General features: G+C 52.7%; 1 protein-coding gene across 6 annotated transcripts in view; it reads right to left on the bottom strand.

The window, feature by feature from the left end:
• Nucleotides 1-25,304, bottom strand: part of CARD11 (caspase recruitment domain family member 11) — a 106,836-nt gene that overhangs the window by 35,603 nt on the left and 45,929 nt on the right. For 4 of the 6 annotated variants that reach the window (XM_070780287.1, XM_070780288.1, XM_070780284.1 and 1 more), the window contains exon 2: nt 4,571-4,704. In XM_070780287.1, the coding sequence (XP_070636388.1) occupies nt 4,571-4,577 (7 nt within the window). In that variant the 5' untranslated portion in view covers nt 4,578-4,704. Of the gene's footprint in view, nt 1-4,570; nt 4,705-20,456; nt 21,674-22,635; nt 22,758-25,304 lie in introns of those variants that run through there. The other 2 variants (XM_070780286.1, XM_070780285.1) reach the window with 2 other exon arrangements.

The following is a 25,304-nucleotide window of genomic DNA, read 5'->3' as shown; positions in this document are numbered from 1 at the left end:
TATTTGAACATTTAACATTATTTGTAGTTAGAAAAAATGTAAGCAATCCAGACATTCTTCAGTAGATATTCTATGATCCTTTTGCATTATGGAATGACATTTGAAAATATGTGGTAACATAAAAAAGATTCCAAGACATTGTTTTTTAAAAAGTAAATACATGCATATATTCATACATGTTGTATAATTTAAAATGGATTTGGGGGAGGCCTGGCGTGCTGCGATTCACGGGGTTGCAAAGAGTTGGACACGACTGAGCGACTGATCTGATCTTATCTGATCTTGGTGGTCCAGTGGTTAAGAATCTCCCTGCCAAAGCAGGGGACATAGGTTTGATCCTTGGTCTGGGAAGATTCCGCATGCCGAGGGACAACTGAGCCTGTGCCCCACACTACTGAGGACCACAGCCTAGAGCCCACGCTCTGCAACAAGAGCAGTCACCGCGATGAGACGCCTGCGCGATGAGACCAGAGAGGAGCCCCTGCTCGCCGCAGCTGGAGAAAGCCCACACAGATCACGGAAGACCCAGTGCAGGCAAAATTAATAAGTAAATACAATTGGAAACATATATTTGGTCTTTGCCCCTGGTTCTGAGCAAGGAGCTCCAGGATTCCGAGAGGGATATCCCCCAGAGGGATAAGACTGTTTTTTGGATGGTGATGAGATGACTCTTGGGTAAGGGGCCCCAGGAGCTTCAGGATGGGAACTGAAAAACCAAGCAAGTGATTATAAGATTATAACTTTCAAGGGAGAGAGGCTAAAGATTGAGTCCAATCACCATTCCGATAATGAGTTAATCAATCATGGTTACGTAATAACACTTGATAAAAACCCCTGCACAACGCGACGCAAAGAGCTTCCAAGTTTCTGAACTCAAGGCCCTGCTGGCACGGGTGCCATCTCAAAGCCAGGGAACAGACGCCTCTGTGTCCGGGGGCTCCTCGCGGGTGCTTTCATTTGTGTCCTTGACAATAAACTGTCGTAATAAAGTACAGTGTTTTCCCGAGTTCTGTGAGTCATGCCAGCAAACACAGCACCTGGCCAGGAGGCTCGGGAGACCCTGACCTGCGGCTGCCGAGCCAGAGTGCAGGCGGCCCAGGGCGGGGCCAGTGTCCGAGGTGGGGCAGGGGGCGGGGCCAGTGTCCGAGGTGGGGCAGGGGGCGGGGCCAGTGTCCGAGGTGGGGCAGGCGTTAAGGGCCGAGCCCTGGGCCTGTGGTGGCCTGGCTGCCTCTGGGCAGTCAGTGTCAGAACTGAACTGAACTTGTGGAAAATATGACACGTGCTTGGTGTCGGGAAAACATCACACATTTGGTGTCGGAAAAATAACACAATGCAGTGTAAAGTCACTCATGTAAGGCAACACCTGTAATTACAGAGGTAGGGCTGTGTGTGTGTGTGTGTGCGTGTGTGCGTGTGTGCGTGTGTGTGAGAAAGAGAAGGCCAGCGAGAAACAGGGAGAGGGGAGGGGAGGGGAAGGAGGGAGGGGGAGGTTTGAGAGGCTCTGATTACACTGATTCTATCTAAGAAGCAGGATGAATTCTGAGGTTACTGGGCAGGACAACTTGGATGTTATCAGTACTATTTACAACACACACGTTTCATCGTATTACTTGCATACTTTGAAAAAAGAAAAAAAGAATCAGTAACAAAGATGACAGCCCAGTCTAGGGCAACAGAGACACCACTATCTAATATCTGCCTTCTCACTCCCGTCCTCAGATGGCCACAGGTCTGATGTCTGTGCACGCGCGCTCAGTCGTGTCTGACTCTTTGTGACCCCATGGACTGTAGCCCACCAGGCTCCTTTGTCCATGGGATTCTCCAGGCGAGAATACTGGAGAGGGTTGCCATTTCCTTCTCCAGGGGATCTTTCTGACCCAGGGATCGAACCCCCACACCTCTTATGTCTCCTGCATTGACAGGTGGGTTCTTTATCACCGCGTCACCCGTTTGTCAGCTGTTTGTTAGAATCGGACATGGAACAATGGACTGGTTCCAAATTGGGAAAGGAGTACTTCAAGGCTGTATATTGTCACTCTGCTTATTTAACTTATATGCAGAGTACATCATGCAAAATGCCAGACTGGATGACGCACAAGCTGGAACCAAGATTGCTGGGAGAAATACAATAACCCTTGGATATGCAGATGACACCACCCATATAGCAGAAAGTGAAGAGGAACTAAAGAGCCTTTTGATGAAAGTCAAAGAGGAGAGTGAAAAAGCTGGCTTAAAACTCAACATTCAGAAAACGAAGATCATGGCATCTGGTCCCATCACTTCATGGCAAATAGATGGGGAAACAGTGGAAGCAGTGAGAGACTTTATTTCTTGGGCTCCAAAATCACTGCAGATGGTGACTGCAGCCATGAAATTAAAAGACACTTACTCCTTGGAAGGAAAGCTATGACCAACCTAGATAGCGTATTAAAAAGCAGAGACATCTCTTTGCTGACAAAGGTCCATCTAGTCAAAGCAATGGTTTTTCCGGTAGTCATGTATGGATGTGAGAGTTGGACTATAAAGAAAGCTGAGCACCAAAGAATTGATGCTTTTGAACTGTGGTGTTGGAGAAGACTCTTGAGAGTCCCTTGGACTGCAAGGAGATCCAACCAGTCCCTCCTAAAGGAAATCAGTACTGAATATTCATTGGAAGGACTGATGCTGAAGCTGCAACTCCAATACTTTGGCCACCTGATGTGAAGAACTGACTCACTGGAAAAGACCCTGATGCTGGGAAAGACTGAAGGCAGGAGGAGAAGGGGATGACAGAAGATGAGATGGTTGGATGGCATCACCGACATGATGGACATGAGTTTGAGTAAACTCTAGGAGTTAGTGATGGATAGGGAGGCCTGGTGTGCTGCAGTCCGTGGGGTCGCAAAGAGTCGGACATGACTGAGTGACTGAACTGACTGAAAGAGAGAGTGGGGCGGGTGAGTGTGCTGGGGGCAATTAGCTAGAAGGTGCATCGGAGTGGCTGGGGGCTGCATGTGGCTGCAGTAACTCGCCCAGGCAGGTTGAGGCTGCGGAGGCAGAGATGGTGTAAGGCAGGTGGAGGAAGTACGTCTGCTGGTGGAGCTGCAGTGAGAGACCCCGAGGACCCTCGAGAAGCGGCTGGCATCGTCTCTCTGAGTGTACCACTCTACTTCCCAGCCCTGTGAGCCTTGGCCACTTGTAATGTCTGGTTCTTGTTCCAGACAAGAATCTCCCCATTAATCTGAGCTGTTTTAAGTGGGCTTTTGCTATGAACAACCCAAGCACCTTGAGTAAAAATATCTATGTGCTATTATGAGCAACAACCGGTTTACAGAGGTGAAAAATGGGGACGTTCCATCCAATGACCTTTGCCCTTTTGCTCATATCCTAAGCACTGGCCACCTGGGTCACGTGGGGAGAGTTCGTGGTTCAGTGCAACACAAATACATCTCCTACAAGCACTCACTCTGACAATGCGTCAGCATGATAGTTTTCCATTCACAAAGGAAAATACACTCACCTTCACTATTTTTAAAGAGTCAACATCCTAAGAAGTTGACTCAGCAAGTCATTAAGTGGGCGAACACCACTTCGTTCATCCCCCTTTCCTGCTTGTGGAATCCCTATTGTCTTCAGGAACCAGGTGGCCTCATGTTTCAGGGAGCAACTTCTGAGCAAGAGGTGGATCTTTTTTTGGTCTCTACATAACAAGGTAGTCTTGTTTGATGTCAGACTAAGTATGTGAAGTCTTTATGACCTGTAGAACCTGCAGGAAGTCTGCTGGGGGGAAATTCTGGTGCTCTTCCTTGACCTTTGATAGGAACACAAGGAAGGGATACAGTCCTTGAGCACCGGGGTGCTGGCGTGTGAAGGTGTGTGTGACTCTGGGATTGCTGCAGCCATCATGTGACCTGAGGACTCCTCTAAGGACAAAACTAACACCCTCACGATGCAGAGCAGAGAAGTGGAAAGACCCTGGGTCTCTGGTAGTGCTGCCTCCTGGGTACTCACCTACAGGCACCTGCTGTGGTTGAGAGAAACTTGCTGAAGAACATGTTCAAGGCTCCCAGGCCACGTTCTACAGGAAGGGCTATTTTGCACACCTATTTATTTTTAAAGTTCTTTATTATTATTTTTTGATCACACAGAATGTGGGATCTTAGTTCTCTCATCAGGAATTGAATCCACACCCCGTGCAGTAGAAGGGTGGAGCCTTAACCCCTGGGCCACTAGGGAAGTCCTTTGCTCACCTTTTTACAGGCCAAGGAGACTGCCGGCCAGTGGACAACCCCGTGGCAGCTGCTGGCCTCACGGCCCTTCCTCATTCACTGGAAACATGGATCGTGTGGAGCCCTCTCTGCTATGGCACAGTTTAGCATCTTTGTCTCGACCTCCAAGCTGAAGCCTCCCGCCAGCCCCGATGGTCACATCCCAGCTGACTGACCTCAATTCTCCGCCAGATGCCCGCTCGCTCAGCGCCTGCTTCCTGCGCCTCCCTCTGCCTGGAAACCACCCCTCTCTGCTCCCCTGGTGAGTCTCAGGAAACCCTCGCTTTACATTTATTTTACATAAAAGAGATGATGTGACATACCTGGCATAGGGTCGGCGCCTGGCAGGTGGACGTGCCTGCCCGTCACTGACGTCTGACTTCTTTCTACTCCTCCCAGCCGGGGCTGGGCCTGCCCTCAGCCAATCTCCTGGGTGTGGAGTCGTGCGGGCCAGGATCTGTGAGGGGGAAGATGGTCCGAGTTAGCACAGAGAACCTCTCAAACAGCGAAGGGGGGCCCTGCTCTGGAAGGAAAGAATGAAATGATCCCGGAGCCCTCATCTCTCCAGGGGATGGACACGCCGTGGACCGGGGCCTGGAGCTGCTGCAGGACAAGGGCTTTGGTTCGCACCCACAGACAGCGGGAAGGCCACCGGCCCCGGGTCCCCACACTCAGGCGTGGAGAGAAGGCCAGATGGTAACCATGGGGCTGCTTGTGGCCAAGTGCAAGCCCGTCAGAAGCCTCTGATTGAAGCATCTGCAGAGCAGAGCGGTTCTAATCAGCTGCTAACTCATCAGGTCAAAAGTAGCAAACCATGCTCCTGAGTCCAGAAGGGTTCCCTTCACTGAGAGTCACGTCTCAGGCACCTACCCCTGCGGGTTTGGGCAGGGACATGACGGTGCTTCCCCGTTCCCTGTGGTGACCGGCAAGGCCGTCTTGTCCATCAGGCCCTCCAGGGGCCCAGCTGGGGCTGTGGGTTTGGGGCGAAGGGCAGCTGGGGAGGGGGAAGGTGAGGAGGGGCAGACGCTTGTCTTGAGAGCTGCTGGGGTCCCTTGGTGGCGACTCCCACAGCTCCACTCGGAGGTGACGGGGACCCGGGACACCATCATTTAATCAGAAACTTGCTGGGTTTTGGCTTTGAGGATTAATCACAGGTGACACCAGATCTCCCAGGGCTGACAGAAGCTCTTATTGTCGGGTGTCAGCTTGGATAGGAGTGAGCTGTCACAGACCCTCAGCTCCAGGGTCGGGGTGGGGAGACGGGCTTCTCTGGAGGTCACCGTCTCCTTGGTCTGCTCAGCACCGTCCTCAGGGCAGGGCCGGCTTTGCCCCACAACCCCGCCCAGGGAAATGACACTTCTCTGTATTTGCATTAAAAAAGAAGAATGCACTTGCATTTTTCCTCTCTTATAATCAGAAGAAAAACCTTTAAGAAAATTAATTGTAAGACAGGTTTTAATTGCAGGAAAGGGAAAGCAGGTTTGTGTAGGAAATGGCAGCCCACTCAGGTATTCTTGCCTGGGAAATCCCATGGACAGAGGAGTCTGGCGCGCTGCAGTCCACAGGGTCGCAGAGTCAGAGGCGACCGAGCACACACCCACCCAACTACCAACTTGGTCCTAAGGTCGGAGAGAGGATATGTTTCCTGAGAGACTGACTCATCGGTTTAACATTCAGCTGGTGGAAACATCATCCCTGTGCTTGCAGACTATTTATTCTGCCAGGCACTTGGCTAAGCCTAACTGCTGGAGAACTCTTTGAGACAGGTGGTTTTATCACTATCAACATCACCACCACCACCACCACCATGACCATCATCACCACCATCATCACTACAGTACAGCCAAGAAAAATCAGGCCTTGGACAGGTTCAAAGTCATCATTAGTGTGGAAGGCAGGATGTGGACTTCCTTTAAATCACTACTATACAGCCCCTAGAATTGCCTTAAAAAAAAAGTTCACCTTTTAAACGACTCTCATCAGTAGGTGTGGGGCTTCCCTGATAGCTCAGTTGGTAAAGAATCCCCCTGCAATGCAGGAGACCCCAGTTTGATTCCTGGGTCGGGATGATCCCCTGGAGAAGGGAAAGGCTACCCACTCCAGTATCCTTGGGCTTCCCTGGTGGCTCAGCTGGTAAAGAATCCGCCTGCAATGCGGGAGACCTGGGTTTGATCCCTGGGTTGGGAAGATCCCCTGGAGAAGGGAAAGGCTACGCACCCCAGTGTTCTGGCCTGGAGAATCCCATGGATTATATAGTTCATGGGTTCGCAGAGAGTCGGACACGACTGAGCAACTTTCACTTTCACCCAGTAGGTGTATGTACAAAATGTCCCTGAAATATCACTTTAACAAGCAAAAGATAGAACTAAAACCAAGCTCTTAAGATAGCAGAGCAGATACTGGCTCAGGATTCAAAACAGCTCTTGCTTCTTAAAGGAGGACTCAATTGCTTGGTGAGTTATGAGCTTCCTGTCGTCGGCGTTATTCAAGCACAATCAGCCAGCGATTATTCGCCCTCCAGCGAAGCCCACGACGCAAGCAGAGCTTGGAGCACAGTTTGTGTTGCCTGTCGCTTAAGAATAAACACACAGCCAAGGATCTCTCCATGTTCGAGAAAAGTCTCCATGTGAAAGGAAGAGATCGAAAGAGGCAAACTGCCACAAGGAAGCTGCAGGAAGCTGACAACGCACACAAGAGAAAACTGAAAAAAAAAAAAAAATCCAATAATTAAAATCCATGAAGAGAGCAGGTACGATACTGCGGCCACAGAACAATGCAGGGTGCTTTGACAAGGGGATAATCAAAGAACAAGAAAAAGTTCTTAAGAGATTAAAATCAAGTAAGTGGAAGCTTAAAATCAATAGAAAAGTTAGAAGATAAAGTTGAGGAAATATCCCCAAAAGTTAATAAAAAGTTAAAGAGAATGAAAATAAGAAAGGAGGAGGGGGAATGAGGTCAATTTAGGAAGTCTAATATCCAATAACGCGAAATCTTAGAAAGAGGTTACAGAAGTATGCTTCCTTTCTTGTATGTCTTGTGGGGATACAGTATCAATTACGGGATGAAATTATCAGAGACACTAGTATTAGAGGATTCTCCACATGCAAAAACATGAGTATTTAGTTTTGAAGGGTCCTTTGAGCACTCAATACAAATTAGTGGAGAAGAACCTTCTCAGAGTATCATCCTGAAATTTTAGGGCACTGAGGAATAAAAGGAGACCCTAAAATCTTCCTGGGAGGAAACATCAGGCCATGTGCAAAGGACTAGAAGTAAGTCTGGCATCAGATCTTTCAACAGCGATGCTGGAAAGTGGGGGACAGTGAGATGACACCTTCACGTTTCCGATGGAAAATACTTCTAAACCCAGGATTCTATACCTTACCGAACTATTGTGTGCGAAAGCAGAATGATGCTATTTTCAGAGAGGCAAGGACTCTAAGCATCCAGCTTCCATGCATCCTTTCTTAGGAAGCTACTGTAGGATATACGCCAGCAAAATGAGAGAATAAAACAAAAATATTAAGGCCAGGAAACAGAGCAGCAAGGAGTGTTCCAGGATGACAGGGATGCAGCAAAGAGAAGCTGGCCAAGACTGCAGCAGGACCATGGAGGGCCAGGGGGAGTAATGAGTGGTTATCTGACATCCTTGATAACTTAGACATCATTGGGCAAATGACAGGTGTGAGAGTCAGACAGAAAAAAATTGAGGACAGGTATGATAAAAAAAAAAAAGGGCTTCCCTGGTGGCTCAGAGGTTAAAGCATCTGCCTCAAATGCGGGAAACCTGGGTTTGATCCCTGGGTCGGGAAGATCCCCTGGAGAAGGAGTGGCAGCCCACTCCAGTATTCTTGCCTGGAGAATCCCATGGATGGAGGAGCCTGGTACGCTACGGTCCACGGGCTCACAAAGCGTAGGACATGACTGAGCGACTTCACTTTCACTTTCATTTTATGATTAAAAAAGCCCCAGCCAATGAAAAGAGAGGCAATATTAACTTTGGACAAAATAAAAAGGTAAGAAGGAAACACAAAACCAGCATACAACTTGCCTCAACTTGAACAATATTTACCTGGTCATGATACAGTGACAGGTAAAACTGGTCAGAGTGTGCCAAGACGATGGTGGGGTAAGTGCATGGAGTGGGGACTAGGAAAGGGAGACAAATTATCATCTACCTAAAGGCATGTCGATAAATAATGTCTTAAAACTGACACATCACTAAATAGCAACGTAAGCACATTACTTAGAAATAAGGAGGTAAGGAGCAGAAGAAAGCAAAATGGAGAAGGGTTAGAAGTGGCTGCCCCTGGGGATCAGCACTGGGGACAGATGGATGCTTTTTTATGACAAGCCTGTTTCACTCTCTCCCCATCATGGATCACAGTCATGGTGAAGGGTCTTGCTTAACTCACTGAAGCTATGAGCCATGCCGTGCAGGGCTACGCAAGACGGACAGGTCATCGTGAGAAAGTCTGACAAAATGTGGTCCGCTGGAGGAGGAAATGGCAACCCGCTCCAGTGTTCTTGCCAGGAGAATCCCATGAACAGTACGAAAGGGCAAAAAGACACGACGCTGGAAGATAAGCGCTCGGGCTGGAAGGTGTCCTGGGGAACAGCAGAGGGCAGTTACTAACAGCTCCAGAAAGAATGAAGTGGCTGGGCCAAAGCGGAAACGATGCTCAGCTGTGGATGTGTCTGGTGGTGAAAGGGAGTTGGACCATGAAGAAGGCTAAGCACCAGAGAACTGATGCTTTCGAACTGCAGTGCTATAGAAGACTCTTGAGAGTCCCTTGGACTGCAAGGAGATCGAAGCAATCGATCTTAAAGGAAATCAACCCTGAATATTCATTGGAAGGACTGATGCTCAAAGCTCCAATACTTTGGCCCCTGATGCAAAGAGTTGACTCATCAGAAAAGACCCTGATGCTCGGAAAGACTGAAGGCAGAAGGAGAAGCGGGTGGCACAGGATGAGATAGCATCACTGACTCAGTGGACATGAATCTGAGCAAACTCCGGGAGAGTGAAGGCAGAGGACCATGGGGTCACAAAGAATTGGATACGACTCAGTGACTGAACAACAACTGCTACTTTAGTCTTTAACTCTGCTTAACGTATGTATTACCATGGTTGAAAAACAATAAAAAATAACGTATGTCAACAGTTGGAAATATGGGTCAGGCATTTAAGTATAAAGAATCAGTTACTCCATTCTCTGCACACTTACTATATTTTACTTTTTGTAAAACTTCGGACAGCTCACCCCTTCATAAATCAGATGCACTGAGCGTGTGCAGGGCACTTCACAGATGCCACCGGGCTTAACTTTTGCTGGAGCTTGCTAAGATGAGTTTTATTATCCCCATTTTATGATGAGGAAGTTGGATCAGAGTTAAATAACCTGGTGAGACCTCATACCACTAAGATTCCAACGCAACCCTCACCAACTGAGCATCATCTGATCTTAATTAAACCAGCCACGACCACAGCTAACACTTACAAAGCATAGCATCCAATCTAACCAATCAGACTCCTCGCTTCCTGGGCTCCACATCCTATTCCCTCATTTGGCTGGAGCATATCCTCCAATACCTTCCAGGAAAAGGCACACGGCAAGTTGCTATAGGCAGACGCTGCCTAAATTCACGTGTGGACTTCCCTGGGGGTCCAGTGGTTATGACTTTGCCTTTCAATGCAGGGGGTTCAAGTTCAAATCCTGCTGAGGAAGCTAAGATCCCAAATGCCTCATGGCCAAAAAAGCCCCCACATAAAACAGAAGCAGTATTGTAATAAATTCAATAAAGACTTTAAAGTGGTCCACATCAAACAAACAAAACAAAACACCAAAACTTAAAAAAAATGCTCCGGATAGCTAAGACATGGAAGCAACCTAGATGTCCACCAAAAGATGAATGGATAAAGAAGCTGTGGTATATACAGACAATGGAATACTACTCAGCCATAAACAATGCATCTGAGTCAGTTCTAACCTATCATACGGAGTGAAGTACGTCAGAAAGAGAAAAGTGAACAACGTGTATCAGTGCAGATATGGAATCTAGAAAGACGGTACTGATCAATCTATCTGCAGGGCAGCCACGGAGACGCAGCCAAGTGAACAGACCTGTGGACACAGTGAGGGAGGAGAGGGTGGGACGGATGGACAGAATAGCATGGAGACACACACATACCGTGCGTAAAACAGCCAGCCAGCGGGATTTGCTGTATGACACAGGGCGCTTAGGCCTGGGTGCTCTGTGACAGCCTGGAGGGCTGGGAGGCGGGACATACGTATACCTGTGGCTGATTTACGCTGATGTACGGCAGAAACTGAGACAATATTGTAAAGCAATTAGCCTCCAATTAAAAATAAGTAATTTAGAGAACTGGACATGGAACAACAGACTGGTTCCAAATAGGAAAAGGAGTAGGTCAAGGCTGTATATCGTCACCCTGCTTATTTAACTTATATGCAGAGTACATCATGAGAAACACTGGGCTGGAAGAAGCACAAGCTGGAATCAAGATTGCTGGGAGAAATATCAATAACCTCAGATATGCAGATGACACCACCCTTATGGCAGAAAGTGAAGAGGAACTAAAGAGCCTCTTGATGAAAGTGAAAGAGGAGAGTGAAAAGTTGGCTTAAAGCTCAACATTCAGAAAACTAAGATCATGGCATCTGGTCCTATCACATCATGGCAAATAGATGGGGAAACAGTGGAAACAGTGTCAGACTTTATGTTTTTGGGCTCCAAAGTCACTGCAGATGGTGACTGCAGCCATGAAATTAAAAGACGTTTACTCCTTGTAAGGAAAGTTATGACCAACCTAGATAGCATATTGAAAAGCAGAGACATTGCTTTGCCAATAAAGGTCCATCTATCTAGTCAAGGCTATGGTTTTTCCAGTGGTCATGTATGGAAGTGAGAGTTGGACTGTGAAGAAAGCTGAGCGCCAAAGAATTGATGCTTTTGAACTGTGGTGTTGGAGAAGACTCTTGAGAGTCCCTTGGACTGCAAGGAGATCCAACCAGTCCATTCTAAAGGAGATCAGTGCTGGGTTTTCATTGGAAGGACTGATGTTGAAGTTGAAACTCCAATACTTTGGCCATCTGATGCAAAGAGCTGACTCATTTGAAAAGACCCTGATGCTGAGAAAGATTGAAGGCAGAAGGACGACAGAGGATGAGATGGTTGGATGGCATCACTGACTCGATGGACATGAGTTTGAGTGAACTCTGAGAGTTGGTGATGGACAGGGAGGCCTGCTGTGATTGCAGTTCATGGGGTCGCAAAGAGTTGGGCACGACTGAGCGACTGAACTGAACTGAACTGAACTGAAGTTAAAGAGAAAAGTGGTGCATGTGGATGATGTCATTTGATACAGCCACCCTGTGAGGTAGCTACTACCACTGGCCCCAGTTCACAGAAGAGGAAACGGGTTCATGGGGTTCAGCTACCTGGACTGCGTCTGCTTCCCCTGTGTACCCTCCACCACAGCCCCACCTCCCTCATTCAGCCCAGGGCCTGATTCTTCAGAGGCGCTCAATATATATCTGTTGGGTGAAAAAATACAAATCAGATCCTGAGTAAAATAAACAACGAGGCTGCTACCACATCAGACGTCAAGCCCTTTGGAAAGAGGGACAGACGCCTCTCCCTCTCTGTGAGCCGCCCCAGCGCAAAAGTCTGCAACGAGAAGGGGTCAACAGTCAGCTAGATGAATGTGCCTCTGGTTAATTGATCTGCCTGGATGATTGGAACGAGAGGCTTGAAATGGAAGGTTTAATTATTCCAATGAAACCTCCACTTCATTGAAAGGACTTCTGGCAAAAAAAAGAGGAAAAAAAGGCGGTGGGGAAGATTATTGAGAAGGATAATCTATGGCCTGGGAGAACGGGCTGGAGACTTGGGGACTCACCACACTGTCTGCTGTGTTCGCAGCCTTGAAGTGAAAGCTTAATGGAAAAGTACTAGAAGCAGCCCTTCCTGGGTCTCCTGCCCTGCCAGGCCTTTCATTCCTGCAAAAAAGGGCACCGAGAGAGGCAGCTAGAAAACTCCTCCTCAGGAGTCTTCTCTGGCGTCCCAGTTAACTTTTAACCTCTGTCTGTCTCAGCTCGTTCAACTGAAATATTGGGATGATAATACTTCCCATGAATTAACATGTGTACAGCAATCAGGAGAGCTTCGCTGGTACATATTGTGAAAGCAGCAATTATCATTTTAAATTCACAGTGGAGTGGCAGACACTGCCAACAGCCAACCCAATATCCATTCTCTCTCTCTTTTTTTTAATAATAAATAGCCCTTCAGTACATGTGTGTGTGATATATAGGCTTCCCTGATGGCTGGCAGGTGAAGAATCCACCCACAACGCTGGAGACACAGGAGACACAAGTCCAATCCCTGGGTCAGGAAGATCCCCCGGAGGAGGAAATGACAACCCATTCCAGTATTCTTGCCTGAAAAATTCCACGGACAGAGGAGCCTGGCAGGTTACAAAGCCTGGTGTCGCAAAGACATGACTGAGTGACTGATGTACACAGACACACACACACAGAGACACACACACACACACACAGACACACACACACACGGTTGTGCCGGGTTTTGGCTGTGGCACGTGGAATCCAGTTCCCTGACCAGGGATCGAACCTGGGCCCCCTGCCATTGAGAGCATGGAGTCTTAGCCACTGGACCACCTGGAAGTCTCTCCATTCTCTCTCTTATTAACAGAGCCCCGGTTTTGTTTGGAGCATTACTGTGCCCACCTTTAAAAAACTGCATTTCTAGCCTCTGTTGCAGCTGGAATTGTGGGTGTGTGACACAGGTCTGGCCAATGAGCTGCATGTGGAAGTTTCCAGATGACACATCTGGAAGGGTCTGGAGAGGGGGCAGAGTCAGCTGAGGAGCACTTTTCTCTCGCCCCTGTCTTCCTGCCTGGATGCAGGTGCAACGCAAGGAAGCAGAGCAGCAGTCTCGTGAGCGTGAAGGTCACGCTCGAACATGGCCGCCCAGGACGCTGAAAGGACTCTGGGTCCAGGCTAACCTTTGAGTTCTTTGTTCATGAGACGAATAAAATTCCTGGCACGTATAAAACTCTGATTTTGTTTCTATTAAAACTTGCAGTCAGCAATTGTTGCAGGCAACAATCGTCCTAGCAGATACAAATAACAAACAAGACCCAAGCCTTTTGAGAAAATCACATAGCTTCCAGCCAGCCACAGACTTGTAAGTCTTACAGTCTGAGCAAGTTCTTTATCTATTTGTTCCTGCTCCTTTTTTCCCCCTAAATACAAAACCAGAGTAAGCACGAAATCAACAAGGACTAAGTACTGCCCGTGTACAAAGGCCTGCAGAGGACAGAAACAGCGTGACTCGGAGAGAGACCTCCTAGGAGATGGAGCACAGCCTGGGAGGCAGTAAGCAACACCCCACCGCTGTGGCGCACGGGCAGGACGACTGATCTATCCCACTCTTGGGTCCTGCCTCAAGTCCTGAGCCGTGCCCTCATCTTTCAGCCGGTCTCTGCTCACGTCTCCAGGTTCCATCGCCTCCGCTGGAGTCCATCTCTTCTCTTTACTCCACATTAGTTCATATGCAACACCCCCCACCTCGAGTTATAGCCAGACTTCTCAGCCGTCACCCCAGGCTCATCCTGCCCCACAGCCCAGGGCGCTGCCCACCACCAGCCGGCCCTCTGGCACTGTTTCCACCGCTCATCGGGGTTCTCTACCCAGGTGACCCGGGCAAGGGGCTCACGGCCTCTACAGAACAAGAAGGTCTCAGCTTGACAGCTTTGGGGACAGTGGGGAGCATCTGTGGGTAGCCAGGATTTGGGGGTGGTGGGGGGACGCGGCAAGCACGGCCTCCGCCCCGCAGGCCCCGCCTCACACCCAGACTTCTGCAGTGGCGTCTGACTGGCAGCCAGCAGGGCAGAGCACTTGGGAAGGGCGCACGCCTCCTGCATGACCGGTGGGTACGCTCTGCCCTCGCCGCCCGCCCGCTCTCATTTTTCTCCCACCGCTGCAGAGAAGCTTTTGTGAAAAGCGCAATTAGGGATGACAGATTTAAATTGTTCTGAAATGTGTATCAATTCATCACATTGGCTCTTTATGAGCATTCGCCCTGTCTGGATTCCAGAGCTTTGCACACACGGCACAGTGAGAGCTCTGAGGGTCTCCGTGAGCCGCAGCGGGACACCCCTCTGCCAAACCCTAACGGCAGCATGCGGTCGGTCCCCTCTCTCACTCCCGGGAGGCGCGGTCTTGCTCAGGGGCGGCCCCAACGGTGACGGAACAGTGTTCCCTCCTGTGGGCGCCTTCCGGGCCTGGTCAGCAAGCCCGCCTCGGCCATGGGGGGCTGTCAAGTCATGGACACTACAGGCTGGTTCCAATTCTGGAGCCCTCTGTGAGACCCCGAGCGTCATCTAAGCTAAATTCTAGCACAGGAGGGGGGGGGAACCACGAGCTCCTGTCCGGCCTAGGGTTTCGGGGAGGCCTTCTGGAAGGGACAGAACCGGACCCGGGGCAGGCCCAGTCCTCAACGCAAGCTCTGACCCGCAGAGGCCTGCTGCCGCGAGTCTCCCGGGCGGGCGGATGAGTGCGCAATGAGCCCAGAGGCCCCGAGAACCTTCTAAGCAAAAACACTAGGTCCTTGCCTTTCGCAGGAAAGGTCACCAGCATCGTCAAGCCAGAGCCCCACTCGGAGAGCAGGCAAGAATGAGAATCGGAAGATTCTGTGGGAGCCACGTGCAGACGTGAATCTTCCCCTTTCTCTTCTGCTCGCCTCGCCTGGCTGCACGGGAATCCCACGGGAGCCCGGGACAAGGTGACAAGAGGGGGCCAGGCGGGGCCCGAGGCCTCTGGACGCCTGCGGCGGGGAGCGGGGTAAGGTCTGCAGAGTTTGGTAATGAGAATACGTCAGCGTCGACCTGCGGAGCCCTAGTCACTCAGCCAGCCAGTCACCCATCCATCCATCTAGTGGATTCAACAGCATTAAGAGCCTGGGACGACGGAAGACCAAGAAAAGAGACCCTGAGAAGGTTCAGGAGAAAGGAGACAAGGACAAGTGAGGATCAGACACGAGCGACACATTTAGGGAGGTTCAGAGCACAGCAAAGGAGGCGGAGACAGAAACTTGAAGGAACGAAGGTAAGAAAACCTTGCAGATTCGTCGGAAGGAGGGGTGACAGAAAGGTGGGAGCAGAGGCTGCTGAAGGAGGAGGAGGAGGAGGAGGGGCCTGGACCGCAGCTGGCCGGCCCTCATCACAGAGCCGAGCTTCAGCTGAGAAGGCACGCCAGCCAGGCACGGGGCGGGGGGCTGCAGGTCGCCGAGCTGCTCAGACCGAGCTACCTCCAGGGCCCAGAGCCGCGTCCTCTGAGGCCTCGGTGGGCGGGCTGCACGCAGAGCGAGCGCGGGTCTCTCCTGCTGCGTTTTATCAGACACCCTGAACACCTACTTAGGATCGATGCGGCGATCAATTTAAAATGCATTTCTGGTTGTGGGGCCGGCTATTTCTTGAAATGTCATGGGGGACAGGTAAAGGCAGTAACACCCCTAAACACGTTTCCATGTGTTTGAAAATAAGCCTGCCAAAGGCTTCAATCAACCAGGTTAGTATCCAGAAAAACGCACACGTCAGGTTTTCCTATACGGGCGCAGGGCGGTGGTGTCGGGAGTGGTGGTGGGGTGTTTTTGCCTCCAGCTCTCTTAAATCCCCCATCATCACCCAGGGAGAGCACCCACCGCTGAAATCAGGGAGGACGGCCCGGCCGCGGCAGGGAGGCCGGCGGGAGGCTCGAGGCTCTGGTTTTCCCCAGCTGCACTGGGCTCCCAGCAGCTGTTTCTAGAGAGGCCTCCAGGGCTGGTCGAAAATGCTGGTGCAGGAAGCAGCAGGCCAGGCTTTCATGTAGACCTCATGAACACCCCGAGGTGTGCGAGGCTTGAGGTCAGAACTGTACTTTCTCAGACCTCAGTCCCCTGGGCAGATTTCCGGGCAGCAGAGGAAAGCAAAGTGGGAGGAGGGTTGAGGGCTGGGAGAGAGTGACTCCTTCCACTTTGGGCTCAGGAAGCTGGGGGGCTGGGGTTCCATGGGCAGGGCCCCCACAAAGAGGTGGCTCCTGCTCTCCAGAGCTTAAAATACATCGTGCTTGAGGGTAGAAAGTGTCACGGACCTCCTCCTCCCAAAGATAGAGGCTGTGGGGCGAAGGCTTGCAGGAATTTTACTCGAGTCGAACAAAAGGAGAGTCAAGCCAAGTAATCCTAGCCCCAAGAGACAACACCAGCAACTTCTGCTTCCCTATGTTCCAAAGCCGGGTCCCCAGCTCCAGGGTCTAATAATGCCTGATGAGCTGAGGTGGGGCTGATGTAATAACAACAAAGGAAAAAACACACAAGTGAAACGTACTTGAACCACCCTCCCCTCCCGGGTCTATGGGAAAACTGTCTTCCACAAATCCGGTCCCTGCCAGAAAGCTTGGAGACTGCTATTCCAGAGGAGAGGATATCGTCCTGGATTCTGCCATTTTCCACTGTGTGGCCTCAGGCACATTGCTTAACGTCTCTGAGCCCCATTTACTGTTCTGTAAAGCTGGACACAGGGCTTCCCGGGTGGCTCAGTGTAAAGAACCCGCCTGCCGATGCAGGAGATGCAGGTTCCATCCCTGGGTCAGGACGATCCCCTGGAGAAGGAAACGGCAACCCACTCCAGTACTCTTGCCTGGGAAATCCCAGGGACAGGAGCCTGGGGGGCTACAGTCCTTGGGGTCACAAAAGAGTCAGACATGACTGAGTGACTAAACAACAACAAAATTGGACACAGCAGCTACGTCTTAGGGTTGCTGCAATGCACATGGAAGGCATTATTATTATTATTATCTTCAGCTTCACTGGGCAGCACGCGGGATCTTAGCTCCCGGATCAGGCATGGAACCTGCACCCCCTGCATCTGAAGAGCAGTCTTAACCACTGGACTGCCAGGGAAGTCCCACATACGAGGCACTTAATCTCACTAGTCCACACCTTCAGAAGTCTTCAGCAGACTCCAGGTGGAGAGCCACCTCTACCCTGGCGTCCTGAATAATGACCTCCACACCAGACAGATTTTAGAGGAAACTTTAAAGACCTGTCCTCAGCCCTGCCATCTGGGTTTCTGATTTGCTTGCTCATGCCCGGTGGTGTGAGCTCCTGCGTGCCACGTCGCTTACAGCCCTCTGGGCAGGGCCATCTCCTGCTTTCCCTGTGTGCCCCCCGAGGGCTAGCAAGGATCTTTCACAAATAGGCGTTTAATATTAATCGAGTGGTCGATTTCTGATGGATACGCGCTGGCTCTCTGCTTATCCTTTCCTCCTTCCAGTGGAAAAGACCTTTCCCTCGCGGGGGTGGGGAGCTTCGCACATGACAGCCGCCTGACGGGCTCACACGGGTTTCGCTGGGCCTGCAGTTCAGATCTAAGCGCCAATCCATCTTCTAGTCCCAATCAGTCGTGGACTGGAAGTCTAGAATATACCTCCCTCCAGCTTCTGACTCTGGGGGCAGAGCCGTCTTGTCACAAACCATGAAAATGCAGAAAAGCCACAGGTCCCCCATCCTGCCCGGAGAACTCTTCAGCGGCCTCCACTCTCCCCAGCTCCTCGCATCAGTGTGACAGCAACCCCCGCTTTTTTGCAACGGGCTGCTTCCCTGGGGCCCTCCCGGAGTCTGAAGGACATGCTGCATTTTCAAGGACACCCCACTCTAGTCAGTGGGGCGGGGACTCCCCTGGTGGTCCGGTGGCTAAGACTCCACGCTCCCAATGCAGGCCGCCGGGTTCGATCCCTGGTCAGGGAACCAGATCCCACATGCCACAGCTAAGCGTTCGCAGGCCCCGCCACTCTCAATAAATAAACACTAAGAACAAACAAAAGCAGAGCCCAAGTCAGCCACTGGGGCGCTGGGGTTCCATTGCTGGAATCCTAACACTTTGAGAATGGACAACCCACCACGGGCCGGCATTTGGCGGCGGCGGGGGGGGGGTCAGCCCAACATGTCACATTCTCAGCGTGGCGGGTAACAGGAGGTTTGCGGAGACCTCCCCCCGGCTGACCCTCAGAAGGCACGTTGCTGGGCCAGCTGCGTGACAAATGCTGAGCCGCAGCGGAGACACCCAGGGGGTCGGAGGTGGCATCCAGATCCCAGGAGGGCGCAGAATGACTCAGTAACAAAACCCACAGCGAACAGCGAGGGTGGAGCAGGCAGGTCTAAGAAGAGACCGCCGTCGGGCGCAGAGCGGGGGACTCTGTCCTCCGTGAGTCCCGTGTGGTGGATCAGTACGTGATTTAGTCAACTCCAGACCCACTCCAAGAACGGAATTATCAAGGTACCAGCTCTGGAAAACCACAGGACACAGGAGCGAGTTTTAGTTTTTAACTGTGCAGGAAAAACAAGAGACGCGCCTCACTCTTCAGAGCGTCTGAACAGGACTGAGTTAAGCCAAGAACTGCAACCACCACCACCTCCCAATCCTGGGACCAACGACCGAGCCTGGGGTGGCTCCCGCTGCTGGATCTGTCCAAGTTCCCCTTCCTCCCTGGGTCTCGTGGCAGCAACCCTATTTACCAGACACATTTTTAGAAGAATATAGTGTGCGCGTTGCCACCATTATTATAACAAGGGCACTTCCATATGAGGGAAGTGAAATTCAAACCAGGTTTTCTATCCCGAGATGTTCTGCCAAAGAGATGGCGTTGAGTAAGTTAGTTACAATGCGTGCATGGAACATCCACCATGTTGGGAGTGAAATAGGCTTGTGTGTTCCATTAAGCATCAGGCTCTCGAGAGGGAGAGATGCTTAGAAAGGGTCTCTCGACTCCGAATGAACCCCCAAATAAACAGCTCTCTCATGGAACGGGGCCCCGCTCCCTGCCTCCCACCTCCCTGCCGCCTCATTTCAATTAGCTTTCTGTTATTCCAGCTTCCTTTTCCTTTGGATCATCGAGGCTGGCTGTCATTGATTGCTAGAACATCAGGAGCAGAGTCAAACGGCAGACTTCTCCCACCTGGCCCTCGAAGGGTGGCACGGAGTTGTCACGGCCATGGGACAGAACTGCCCTGGGAGTGGGCAGGGCCACGTGCCACATTCCCGTGTCTCCCACTTCCTTCTCCAGTCCTGGCAGCCTCGAACCCCCACCACCAGTGACCCTTCAAAGGAAGACATCTTACACACACAATGGAATACTATTCAGCTGTAAAAAGAAACAAAGGACCGATCCATGCCACAACACGGACAAAAACGTCGAACACATCGAACTGAGCAAAGAAACCACACTCCAAAGGCCACACGCTGTTAGGCAGTCGGTACAGAGTGCTGAACAGCGGCGGTGCACACAGACAGAAAGCAGGTTGGCGGCGGCCAGGGGCTGGGGCGGGGGCAGGAGGGGGTGGCCGCTGATGGGCACGGGGCTTTACCCGGGAGTGACGAGAACGGTTGGAACTAGAAGAAGTGGCAGCGGCCAGACGCTGCAGGACTGGTCACATTAAAACGGTGGGCTTCGTGATGCCCACGTCACCTCGAATCAAAGCAAATCAACGAAAACAGCGACAGTTTCTCGAGCACATGTGAGGTACCAGGTTGACAACCAAGATTAACCGGAACCCATTAACAGCCCTGCCGAAGGCATCACCGATTCTGATGAAGAGATAAGGGAGCTGAGGCGGGGGTGGGGGGACACCCGGGTGGGCAGGGGTGTCAGACAGCCACGTGCTCTGCTCCCCTGGCGTTTCAGCCCTCAGGCTCTGGAAGCCTGGGGATCGGAGGAGCAGACGATGAGAACCTCTGTGTCCAGGAAACGGAGAGAGAGGCAGAGGGAGGCGGGTGAGGGTATGAAGAAGAGATGGGGACAGAGAAAAGGGAACAGGAACTCGGAGCTTTATTTAGTAGCCGCAGGTGCGGGGTGAGAACAGGACAGAGAAACGAAGCAAGACGGCCGTCAAGGGAGGAGAGTGGGCGGCAGGGGCGCCGGGCCGCGGGGAGGGCTGGGGGGCACGCCAGCCTGGCCGGGATGCATGCCTGGCTCCCGACCCGGCCTCCCGGTCATCACACGCCTGCTCTGAAACCTCCCGAGACCGTGGGCACCTGGCACCCGGACCTGAGTGATTTCCTGTAATCCGGCTCACCTGTTTTAAAGCCACCCGCCAGCTCGAAACATACAAACGCCGAAGACTCACATTTTCCACGTCAGGGGAGTCAGGAAGACAAGGTCGCAAAACACCTCCAAACACGCGGACTTTCCTCCCCAGCAGCTGAAGCCCGCCTCTCAAGGGACTGCCATGTCAAGGTGTCTCTGATTGAATTTGGCAGGGCTGGAGGCTGGAGGGCGTTTCTTTTTCACTTTCTCTGCCACCAGGCACCGGCAAATATGAGCCTGTGTTTTTTTTTTTCTGACGTTTCATCCTTCCCACACAGTCATGCTAGAAATAACTTGACCAAGTGTTTGAAAGGAACAGTGATGGGAATTTGGGAATCTTGACGTTCAGAGATCATCTCCAGCTTCTCACCATGTAAGTGAAAGCTTGTGAATCAGGTGCAAACCAGAAAGATTTTTTTCTTTGCCTGTGCCACATGACATAATCAACAATAATTAAGGCAGCCATCAAATCTGCACCCAGACACTGTACATGGGTATGGACTTGAGAGACAAGTTTTTGTTTTAAATTAATTTATTCGCTGGGGCTTCCCAGGCAGCACTAGTGGTAAAGAACCTGCCTGCCAATGCAGGAAATGTAAGACATGGGTTCGATCCCTGGGTTGAGAAGGTCCCTGGAAGAGGGCACAGCAACCCATTCCAGCATTCTTGCCTAGAGAATCCCATGGACAGAAGAGCCTTGCGGGCTACAATCCAAAAGGTCGCAAAGAGTCGGACACGACTGAAGCGACTTAGCATGCATGCACACGAATCACTATTTATTTTTGGCCGGGTGTTGGCTGGGTTTTCGTTGCTGTGCATGGGCTTTGTCTAGTTGCAGCTAGCGGGGGCTACTCTGCAGTTGCATTCGGGATTCTCACTGCGGAGGCTTCCCCTGCTGGAGAGCACGGGCTCCTAGGGTGCGTGGGCTTCAGCAGCTGTGGCTCGTGGGCTTGGCTGCCCTGCAGCACGTGGAACTTCCTGGACCGGGGACTGAACTTGTGTTCCCAGCATTGGCAAGTGGATGCTTAACCACTGGGCCACCAAGGAAATCCCCAGGGACGAGTCCCATCAGCAGAGCACGGCTGCCTCTGTGATCGCTGAACGAGCCCAGCCTCGCAAGCCGGCTGGGCTTCATCCGACAGGCGGTGACATTTCTGCATCTCAGGACGTAATCTGCTGTGTGGCGGACACATCCTTCTTTCTCATTTGAAAGGACGCCTCCACGATCCAGCTGACTCCCTCAAACCAGTGGGACCCCTAAAAGTAGATTCCAATCTCTAATAAGCCAAAGACCCCCAGGGGCTGCTGCAAAGCTTTCTTCCACTCCCCCAGGACTCAGCGGATTCCTGAAGCTCTGCGTGAGGAAATGGGGAACCTTCTGAGATGCATCCGGGAAGTTCCGTGAGGGCGACACCCCCCAGGGGCCCAGTCCCCCGGCTTCCCTGGGACGCCATTCACCGCACATCACGCCCTTCCTCCCCAGATTCTGGATCAAAGGTCTCCCACCAGCTCAGCTCTGCAGTCTCCCTCTCTCATTCCATTTTGCTTGCGGGCAGGCGCTGGACCCCGGTGAGCGGTTGGCCAACGTTTAGCAACAGGCTGGCTTCTCTGCACACGGAATCTTCACACACCTCAGAGGAACTGATTGAAAGGTGCTCCCCGGGGAGGGCGGGAACCCCAGGGAGGGCAAGGCGGTGGGGCTGTGAGCCGCAGATAAAGGCGAGGCCCCAGCTTCTGGGGACAGATGTTTGCACATTTCCTCTCCACCAGCTGGGCTGCAGGCATCTCCCTCCTTCAATAGGAGCACACGCCAGGCACCCAGCCCCATGCCTTGGCCCTCCGCACGGTGCTCCCTCGGAAGAAGAGGTTTAAAAAAAAAAAAAAACGAACACCAGCACGTAAAAATGAGAGCGTTCTGGTCCCAATTGATCATCAGGCATTTATTCAAAGCCTTCCCTGGGCTCTAGTCCACGCTCTGTGCAATCAAAGCTACAGCCTAAAACAGCAGCCCGACACCTGTTGTCGAGTCTCCTGTATTGTTTAGGAAATTAAGATGAAGCCGTGCAAGCTCACGGTTCAGACGGATCGGTGAGGGGGTTAGGGGCTCCATAGTGGCCCCTGCCTGCTCCAAAGGATGCTCCCTGACCGAGGATGTGGGCTCATGAGCTGGGCGCACACCCATCGGAGTAAGAGGACCGGCCGGTTGGAAATATACTCACGGGTTTGCAAACCAGCTCAGCCCCAGGTGTGGCCGGCGGGGGTGTCTCTCCGTGGTCCTCTCCAATTCCCTCTCCTCTAGCGCAGTGACTGCCAGGCCCCCAGGAAATGCTGAGGCTGCAGAGAGCACTGCACCCCGCCCCCCCCCGGAAGCCCGCACTCAACAACCCCTCAGAGGCTGCCTCTATTTTTAGCAGGGGCAGAAGTGGGGGCTGGGGGGCTGCCACACTTCCCTTTTTATTTTTGTTCTGAGCAGCGGCTGTGGGTGACTTTCCGCAGAGGGGGAGGCTGGGAGAGGAGGAGACTGAGGCTCCTGGGGTGGGCAGGGCGCTGTGGAGCAAGAGGGCTGTGTCTGCCATGGTGGGGCGGCGGGGATGGGGGACAGGAGGGGAGGGGAAGGGGCAGCAGCTCAGCCCATCCTTCCTGGGGCCCCTGCAGCTGTATGGACCTCACCCAGGAGGCCACGGTCCTGACTGTCAGCTGCGTGGAGGCGGGAGGCTGGCTGATGGGAAGCGTGGGGCCCAGAACCTTCCTTCCCGGATGGACGATGCTTCCGGGGGCCCCATACGGGGCTGCCCAGAGCCAAGCGCCCCACTACGCTTTCTTCTCCTCCCAACATCCTCCTTGGACGCTGACTCAGCTCCTCTGACCATGGTGCCCACCTCTCTCTGCCCAGTCCCACTGGACTGCCCCCTGAGGGCTGCAGCGGGCTGGGGACCACCCAACCCCCCGGGAGGCCCTAAAAGTGGACGGGTCAGCAGACTCTTAGGGAGACTGTGAGCGAGACGGAGGTGACACGTGACGGCCTGGCCTGCTGGCCTAGGAGGATACGAAAGGCCGGCCCGCCACTTTCCTGGAAGCCAGGAGGCCCCCTAGGTCCCCCGGCCACCAGACAGGAGCTTCTCACGCCAGGCTCCTTGGCCCCACGCCACACAGAGCCCAGACCTCCAGCTCAGCCCAATTCCTCTCTTTCCCAGCCTTTCTGCTCCCTTTCCTTGTCTACACAACTGCAGGATGACCAGTCAGCTGCGTGCGTCTTAAATGAACGGTCTGAAAACAAAGCACCCGGTCGCCGAGAGCCCGACCAAGACGCAGGGCCCAGCGGCCACCCGAGCAAGGGCGCTCACGGCCCTTCCCGTGCTCCTCCCCACCCCCACCCCAGAGGCTAGCTCGGCCATGCTCACAGTCTTGCCTTTTCTCTGGACCTCAGCAAAGTACAGCAGCCTGGCCGGCTCTCCAGGGTCTGGCTTGTCCCTCCTTGGCCACTGACGTGTGGGCCATGGTTTATGCATTCACCTGCTGGCGGACATTTGGGTCGTGGCCCAGTTTGGCCCTAGGGGCATTCCTGTAGGAACCTCCACGAGGGTGTATGTTGTCACATCTTTTGAGTAAAGACTGCAGGTCACCGGGCGGGTGCACACTGAACTCTGCAAGGAGACCCCACTCCGTCTCCCAAAGTGGCCCTGTCACCCTGCCCCCGCCCCCGCCAGCGCCGGCCCTTAGATTTACTCCCGACTGGCTGAGTAAAGACCCCATCGTCTCGCTCTGCACAGCCCACTCCTCCCACCTCACACCCCTCCCGGTCTCCCTCCACCCGGGCCATTCATTCTTCTGTCTCCCAGGTGGACTGGGCTGAACAGTGACCCCAAAGCCATGTCTGCCTGGAAGCTTAAAATATGACCTTTTAGGAAACAGGGTCTTGGCAGATGTAGCTAAATGAAGACGAGGTCAGCGTGGATTAGGGGGGCTTTAAACCCAATGACGCAAACAGAGACACAGAGGGAAGACGGCCACGTGACGGTGGGATGCAGAGACAGAGCGAGGAGGCCACGAGCCACGGAACACCTGGAGCCGCCAGAAACTCCAAGGAAGGAAGGGTCCTCCCTGGAGGGAGCACGGCCCTGCCTTGATTTCACACTCCTGGCCTCTACGATTGAGAACATCGTTTCTTTCGTCTGAGGCCATCCCTACTGTGGGAATCTGTTACGGCAGCTTCAGGACACAAACACACCCAGAAGCATCTCGAATCATGTCTCCCAAACTCCTATCCGACCTCAAGGCCCTCCCTCACCAATGCCTCCTCCTACAGGAAGCTCTCCCTGATTGCCCTCACCTCACGTATCTCCTCCCTGCTAGGCACCTCCAGACAGGACTCCCACAGTGGCTACAGGCAGGATGCTGTGGCCACCACTGACCAGCTGGGTGACCCTGGGCAGGTCAGGGGCCGGCAGGACACAGATGTGGCAAAGCTGGGTCTGGGTAGAGTGTGGTTAACAGATAATCTGCAAAGCTGTGGAGGTCAGTGGCAGATTGGGAAGAGGGCAGTCTCCTGGGCTGCACCACCGCAGTTCCCGCAGGCCTGAAGGGGCGGGTGTGTGGGGGTAGTGGGTTCTGCAAACCCCAAGTCGGCCCCCAGGGAGGGGCCAGACGATGAATCACCTGACCTTTGCCCTCCCTGTGTTCTCCCACTGGTCAGATGGGAGAGGCCAAAGGTCAGGGAGCCATGGACGGGCTTCTCGGGGTCAGCCTATGGGCACAGCAGTGGGGGTGAGTCTGCAGGGCAGACGGGGGCCTTCCGGCCTCTTTCCCGAGTCCTGGGTGTCTCCTCTGTCCGTGGGGACAGTGTCAGTGCTGAGCTCACAGGGGAGCACGCGGGCGTGGAGACGCTTGG

This window comes from Bos indicus, chromosome 25 (genome assembly GCF_029378745.1).
Source record: "Bos indicus isolate NIAB-ARS_2022 breed Sahiwal x Tharparkar chromosome 25, NIAB-ARS_B.indTharparkar_mat_pri_1.0, whole genome shotgun sequence".
NCBI lineage: Eukaryota > Metazoa > Chordata > Mammalia > Artiodactyla > Bovidae > Bos > Bos indicus.
This window is presented reverse-complemented; position numbering and strand designations above follow the sequence as displayed.